The sequence below is a fragment of the Cydia splendana genome, unplaced genomic scaffold (genome assembly GCF_910591565.1).
Source record: "Cydia splendana unplaced genomic scaffold, ilCydSple1.2 scaffold_47_ctg1, whole genome shotgun sequence".
Lineage (NCBI taxonomy): Eukaryota > Metazoa > Arthropoda > Insecta > Lepidoptera > Tortricidae > Cydia > Cydia splendana.
In genome coordinates this window covers 1,463,352-1,471,336 of record NW_026946890.1, presented here as the reverse complement: position 1 = coordinate 1,471,336, position 7,985 = coordinate 1,463,352, and the positions used below count along the sequence as shown (strand labels likewise).

Below are 7,985 nucleotides of genomic sequence, written 5' to 3'. Positions count from 1 at the left end.
ATAAAAGAAAGGTATGTACTACAACTGCAGTGATAATTAATGGGAAATGAAGTTCATCGTTAGCCTTCAGTAGTTTATTTGAATGGTCTGTCCGATTATATTTTATTTAACAGTTACTGAAAAGATTACTACAATCTTAGAATCTGAACACATTGCTTTAGAAATTGATTTTCATATTGTCAAAGACTCAGAAATCCGGTATGACGCAATAGTTGGAAGAAACGCCATAATTTCGTAAAGATACTCGAATTATAAGGCGACAACAATGCCCGACTGATGAAAATGTTTATAATATCGACGACGTGATAAATAACACCGTGAGTCAAGTGCCGAACAAAGCACAGTCAAAGCTACGAGAACTTTAAAATATGCACTATGGTCTTATTGCGAGTAACAATAACATTTGTGAAATAAAAACTGCCGCCATGAACATTAGAACTACAACACAAGAACCGATTGTTTACCATCCATATCGTATGTCGTCTTCAGAACGACTTAAGGTTCAGAGTATTATTAAAGAACTCTTGCAAAACAATATAATCCGAGAATCTACCTCGCCCTACGCGTCGTCAGTCATATTAGTGAAGAATAAAAAGACTCAAGTGACAGATAGTGCATTGATTACCGTGCCTTTAACAACAGTAAAAGAGAGATATCCTTTACAGCTTATAGATGATCAATTAGATAAATTGGGCCAAGCACGATATTTTACAACATTAGATATGCCTTCGGGTTTTCATGGTATACCCATTGAAGAGCAATCAATTGAAAAATCGAAAAACGATTCCGTTCCACATAATACATGCTGACTGAGCTGGACCTTTCGGTACAGTGAACGACAAGTATGGATATAATATATACTATTACTTGAGAAGCAAGTAGAGCCAATGGAAGAAAGATGTGTCAACAGTCTTGAACTTACTTGCTTGCAAAGTTAAGTGAGGGTCAGAATGGTCGAGCGTTATTTGGAAAATTCAGTTAGCACTTAATACTACTGAACAAAAATGTATAGGTTGTACACCTATCGAATTACGGACAGGAATCAGGTCAGAAGTGCCTGCGATACGACGTATAAATGTAGACCTTCCTAAAGTTGAGTCACTAATTGACTTACATCAGTTATGAAATCCTGCTGAAGAGAGACTTCGAAATAATGCACAGGCCATGATAGCCTAGTATAAATAAACGCTGAGGCAGCGTTAGAAAAATAATGGTTATACGCTGTGGCAGCGTAGGTAAACATAGTTGTACGCTGTGGCAGCGTTGATAAAAAAAACCGGGCAAGTGCGAGTCGGACTCGCGCACGAAGGGTTCCGTACCATAATGCAAAAAAAAAAAACAAAAAAAAAACGGTCACCCATCCAAATACTGACCACTCCCGACGTTGCTTAACTTTGGTCAAAAATCACGTTTGTTGTATGGGAGCCCCATTTAAATCTTTATTTTATTCTGTTTTTAGTGTTTGTTGTGCTGTTATAGCGGCAACAGAAATACATCATCTGTGAAAATTTCAACTGTCTAGCTATCACGGTTCGTGAGATACAGCCTGGTGACAGACGGACGGACGGACGGACGGATAGCGAAGTCTTAGTAATAGGGTCCCGTTTTACCCTTTGGGTACGGAACCCTAAAAATGGTACGCTGACAAACGCTGAAAAATGACATATTGCGCTGTGGCAGCGCTAAAGTAAAAAAATATGTCGATGCGCTGTGGCAGCGCTGTATAAAGATAAAGCGCTGAGGCAGCGGCTTATAAAAATTATGTTGCGCGAGCGGCTGGATAGCGGACTGTGGCAGTTGCTTGAAAGCGCAATGACCGCACATTAGGCGTTGCTACTTTGTTATAAGTATGCTCTAATCGCCAATTGTACTGATTGTATAGATCAGCTGGGTTTAGCTATTCACTTTTGTGAATGAACGAGTAGCAATTCATTAGTACTCGAATTCATTCTAAGTGCGACCTTAAGTCCATCACATACATCATGTTGCCACTACACCGCTGAAAAACTATAATAAGATAACAGCTGGTGACACAAAAAATATGGGTCAATGACTTAAAGTACTTAACGGGACGATGCCCTGACTGAGTTAAAAAAATGGGGGTTGGAGTCCTCTTACGATTAAAAGTGGCAACTGACAAACAATGATGTTTTATACTTGTGATTTTAATGTTTGTTTGCTTTCAGGTACACTAAGTTTGCTGCAACGGAAACTTTAAAACTAGTTATTTTAAGATAATAGGTATTTAGTTGTTTAAGTACTTAGTTATGATATTTTAAATTATTGTTGTGGGTAGGTTGTGATTATTGTTAATATGCATGTGGGTAAGAGCTGGAAATATATGATTCAGTCTTGATCCGAGCACGTAGTTTTATTGACGCATCCCTATACATACGTTAACATGGCGCAGCCGATTTAAAAGAACCGTTATTAACTAAATCTTCGTTGAGTGTGTTCAGTGAGTTTACAGTAATAAAAATAAAATCAGAGACTGTTTGCAATGGAATCTATCTTGTCGCCGCCGCCGCCTTTTATTTTCGATAATAACCTTGACAATGTGACCTCTGGCAATTTGTCTGTAGAATGGACTAAGTGGAAGAAAGCGTTTAATATTTACTTCGACGCGTGTGAGTTATCGAAGAAGGAAGAAAAGGTGCAAATTAGTATTTTGCTGCACGTTATTGGAGAACGGGCTCGTGAAGTGTACCAACAGTTTGAATCGGAATGCACGACTTTGAAGAGTTTGATTGCGCGGTTTGATAAGTTTTTTTTGCCGAAGAAAAATGTAACTATAGAGCGGCACAGGTTTTTTACACGGTGTCAGAATGATGGTGAGTCTATCGAGCAGTATGCTTTTGAGCTCAGGAAGCTGGCTGCCACTTGTGAGTTTAGCACGCTAATGCAGGATTTGATAAGAGATAGGCTGATTTGCGGCATAAAAGAGGACGCACTACGGGAACGGTTGTTACGTGAGCCGGATCTGACGCTGAGTAAATGTTTAGATATTTGTAATTTAGCCCAGATGTCTAAGATGCAAGCGGGGGCTATAAAGCAAGAGTCTGTAGAACATAATGCACATATTGTGGAAAATAATCCTAAGCATAATACGGAGTACAATTGGAATAGTGAAGGTGGTCAAATTTGGGGGGTAAGTCACCGAGGAGCGCCGGCGCATCGTGGAACGGCGAGAAGTCGGGGGCGCGGTGGCCGTTATCAGACCCCCGCCCGCTTCCCCGCGACCCCGCGCCCGAGTCCTGCGCGGCGAAATCAGCTGTTTAATCGACAAGTGCGTGATGTCAATAGTGCTAACAACAGCAGTGCTAATTTGTCGTGTTCGCGGTGTGGTTTGCCTCATGGCAGTTCAAGGTGTCCTGCCATCGGCAGAAGGTGTCTAAAGTGTAACAGCTATGACCATTTTTCGCGTATGTGCAATGTAAACGAGGTGCGAGCTGAGGAAAACAATGATCAGGTAAAAAACTGCTGTACTAGTGCGAGTGTCTGGTGGATTGATTTGTTGTTCGAAAAAGGAAATATTAAATTTAAGTTGGACACTGGGGCGGATGTAAATATAATACCACTTCGTTTTTTGAGTCAAATTTGTATGCATAAGAACGATTTAACCTCAACGGGTGATACATTGAGCGCGTACTCGGGCTATTCCCTCAAGGTGGTAGGGAAATGTAGTTTAAAAACAAAATACAAGGATCGTATATATATCTTAGACTTTATTGTTGTGGACACTACTTCACAACCGATATTGGGTAGGGATTCGTGCGCGGAGTTAGGTGTTGTCAAATTGGTTTTAGATATTGAAAGTAATACCGGTAGTGATATAGAACGGTATGTGTATAGGGAGTATTCGGATGTTTTTGAAGGAGTTGGGTGTATGCCGGGAGTGTACAAGATTGAATTGAATAGAAATGTTAGGCCAGTGGTACACGCACCGCGAAGATTGCCGGTAGCTTTGAAAGATAGTGTTAAGAATAAATTGGATGAGATGGTCAGTGATGGGATTATTGCGAAAGTTGAGGGGCCCACGGACTGGGTCAATAGTATGACCGTTGTAAGGAAGGCTAACGGTGACATAAGGCTATGTTTGGACCCGAGGGACTTGAATCAGGCGATTAGACGTGAGTATTTCAAATTGCCGACGTTGGACGAAATGTCTGTCAATTTAGGAGGTTCGAAATTTTTTAGCACCCTTGATGCCAAGCAAGGATTTTGGCAGCTTCGTCTTCACGAAGATAGCACCGATTTAGTTACCTTCAATACGAGTTTTGGAAGATACAAATTTTTGCGTTTGCCATTTGGAATAACTTCGGCATCAGAAGTATTCCACAAAAAAATGTACGAGCAGTTTGATGATATGGAAGGGGTTTGTTTGTTTATTGATGACCTACTCGTTTACGGTCGCACGAAAGAGGAGCACGATGCTAGGTTGAAAAAAGTATTAGATCGGTGTCGTGAGATACATTTAAAATTAAATAAAAGCAAGTGCAAGTTTGGTCTGTCTGAAATAAAATATTTAGGACATAAGATTACCCCGAATGGCATATATCCCGACGACTCGTACACGTCGGCAATAAAAAATATGCCTTGCCCAAAAAACACAAAGGACCTTGAACGATTTTTGGGCATGATAAATTATGTAGGTAATTTTATACCGAATCTGTCCGACAAAAATCATGCGCTTAGACAATTGCTTAAAAAAGACATCGAATGGCATTGGTCGGAGTCGCATGATAAAGCTTTTAATCTTTTAAAGCAGTGTTTGACGAGTGTACCGGTTTTACAGTATTATAGTTTAAAAAAACCCGTGGTGATTTCTGTTGACGCTTGTAAAAACGGGCTAGGTGCTTGTTTACTACAGGATAATTTGCCTGTATGCTATGCCTCGAGATCTTTAACGAAAGCTGAACAAGCATATGCGCAGATAGAAAAAGAACTCCTCGCATGCGTATACGCCTGTGAAAAATTTTATACTTATATTTATGGTCGAGGTGATGTCACAGTGGAAACCGACCATAAACCGTTGGTAAGTATTATTTGTAAGCCGATCGCCTCTGCTCCAGCTAGGTTGCAAAGAATGCTCCTGCGTTTGCAGCCCTACAACTTTAAACTTGTATATAAACCAGGCAAGTATATGTATATGGCGGACACTCTTTCTCGTGCGGTGGATCCGGCGAGTACTCCAAATGTGGTGCCGCGCGACCAGCTGGACGCGCGCGCACAGGTGTGTGCCGTACTGCTTAGCAACCCGCTCGTTGACTCGCACTTTGTACGTATACAAAAGTTGACCCAGGACGACGGTGAGCTGCAGACGCTTATAAGATTTATTACAGACGGCTGGCCAGAGCATAAGCAGGATGTCGATGATCAGGTCAAACCCTATTGGGGTTTTCGTGATGAATTGACGGTCGCGCATGGTATGGCATGGAAGGGCGATCGAATTATTGTTCCAGTAGCTATGCGGAAGGAAATGTTAAGGCGGGTGCATATTGGGCATTTAGGGTTAGAGAAATGCAAGTTAAAAGTGCGTGAATCTATATTTTGGCCAAATATAAATAGCCAGCTAGAGGATTTTATTAAAAACTGTCAAGCATGCCTTACTTTTAAAAACCAGAATCGAAAGGAGTCATTGATACCACATGAGATACCGGACAGGGCATGGTCAAAAATTGGGGTAGACGTATTTCACTTTAAGGAGAAAAAATATTTATTGATAGTAGATTATTTTAGTAAGTTCTTGGAAGTTCTAGAGTTAAATTGTTTACTGTCTAGCCATATTATTGAGCAGTTAAAAATTGTTTTTAGTCATCAGGGTATACCTGACATTGTGATGTCAGATAATGGCCCCGAATTTTCCTCGAGCCTATTCAAACTGTTCTCTCAGCAGTGGTGTTTTGAACATATTACTTCTTCTCCATGTTATGCCCAATCCAATGGGCAAGTCGAACGGAGCGTACAAACAGTGAAAAATATACTTAAAAAAACTAGTGTGGAAAAAACCGACTTCAGACAAGCACTGTTAGAATACTTAACGAACCCCATCACTGATCAGTTAGCATCTCCATCAGAGCTATTGAACAACAGAAAGTTTCGTGGAATCGTACCATATGCACCCCAACTTCTTCATCCTAAAATCCAAATTAATGTCACGGCAGAGTTAGAAAAGAGACAAAATAAACAAAAACAGCAGTACGACAAGACGGCCCGTGATTTAAAACAATTAATGCCCGGTCAAAAAGTTAAAGTTAGAGTAGATAAGAAATGGGTTAGTGGCACAATTTTACATATTAAAGGTATCCGATCGTATTTAATTCAATTGATGCAGGGTGGTACTTTGGTGAGAAACAGGCGTCATCTTATATTAGATTCAGAATATCGCCCGGAGTTACCTGTGTGTCCCCGTCCTTATGACGATATCACAATATCGGCTGATAATGATAACGCCAGGGCGCATGCGCCCGCCCCGCAGCCTCAGTCGCACGCGCAGCGTGCTGCTATTTACACGACCCCGGTGTCCGAACATGTACCAAATAATAACAATTATGTCACTCGTTCTGGCAGGGTGGTGATTCCTCCTGATTGGTATTAATTGGCAGCCGGGTCGAATAGTATGTGCAGTTTAGAAGATGGATTGTTATAACATAACTAAACAATTTTATACCTATATACATGAAGCCTTATATAAGGTTCAACTTGCATTAACACTTCATTATTGTTTTCATACAGCATATAAGATTAAAACCGTTCAATACAGATAATGGGTTTATTTGTGTAAAGAAAACCTGTATCGTAGGTATATAAGGAATGTTTTAGTCGTTATAATAAAAATGTAGGCACTGTAGGCATGTTATCATAGATTATCATGATTATGAAATTTATAAATGTGTTTTAATATTTGTACCTTATGAAATTTTGTTGTAAATTTTCGTTTATTTCCTGATGAACTAGAATGAGTTTCAATTTAATAAGGTGTCGCATGATGTTTTATTACTCATTGTTCTGTAATTAATAATTAAGGAATAAATTAAACATATTATGTTTCTGATGCTTCCATTTCAATGTTAATAAATGAATGTTGTTGCTATATTAAATAGTGTTTATGTAATAAGTATGAAAATTGTGTAGGTATTGCAACGATATGCCGTTTTGTATTCTACCTACCTATATTGTTCAATAGTTTGGAATGATTACTTACTGTGCAATATGAAATTATTAACTAATAAAAAAAAATACGAACTTGTTCTAGCAATGCACATTGAATTACTTTCAACTTATTAGTTAAATATGTACTTAAGAACCTAACATAAATATATAATAGTGAAATTAATACATATTACCTATTAAGTACCTACCCATTTGATTAGTGTTAATTAGTAATTTAAGTATTACTATTTTTGAACACATACATTTTTATTTATTTTTTCTCTTGACGCCTTCACTGTGATTTTGCACTAAAAAATTGAGTGAACTTACATATAATTACCAAATTTTTTTTGTGTAAAAGGAGAATGAGTAGGTACTTATATTATATTTGTTATTGCGTTTTAGTCAATAAAATGATTTAATGTATAACTTGAGCCAAATATAGAAATTGTAAAATGAAAAGTAAAAAAAGGGAGTTGTGGGTAGGTTGTGATTATTGTTAATATGCATGTGGGTAAGAGCTGGAAATATATGATTCAGTCTTGATCCGAGCACGTAGTTTTATTGACGCATCCCTATACATACGTTAACAATTGTAGGAAGTACTTCCAAAGAAACAAAGCGCTATAAAAAAAAGGTTAAATTAAAAATGGCCATTAACAATGTTATTACTAATTGTATCATAAATTTATAAAATACTTGGTTTATAATATGTATTGTGTTGATATATGTAACAGTACTTTAGTAATGTAAATTTATATTGTGTTGTCCATAGATAATATGAATGTTCGAAGATGTTATCTAGATTAAAGTCAATTAATGTGTGTTATTAC

General features: G+C 38.4%; 1 protein-coding gene across 1 annotated transcript; it reads left to right on the top strand.

Annotated features, from left to right (window-relative positions):
• Positions 1-2,486: 2,486 nt before the first annotated feature.
• Positions 2,487-6,685, top strand: LOC134805662 (uncharacterized). Its single transcript, XM_063778925.1, has 2 exons — positions 2,487-3,469; positions 6,571-6,685. Exons 1-2 carry the CDS (start codon positions 2,501-2,503, stop codon positions 6,586-6,588), a joined length of 987 nt encoding a protein of 328 aa, XP_063634995.1. The 5' UTR covers positions 2,487-2,500; the 3' UTR covers positions 6,589-6,685.
• Positions 6,686-7,985: the final 1,300 nt, after the last annotated feature.

Coding starts and splice junctions, on each gene's coding strand:
- LOC134805662 (XM_063778925.1), top strand. CDS start 2,501: ATGGAATCTATCTTGTCGCCGCCGCCGCCTTTTATTTTCGATAATAAC.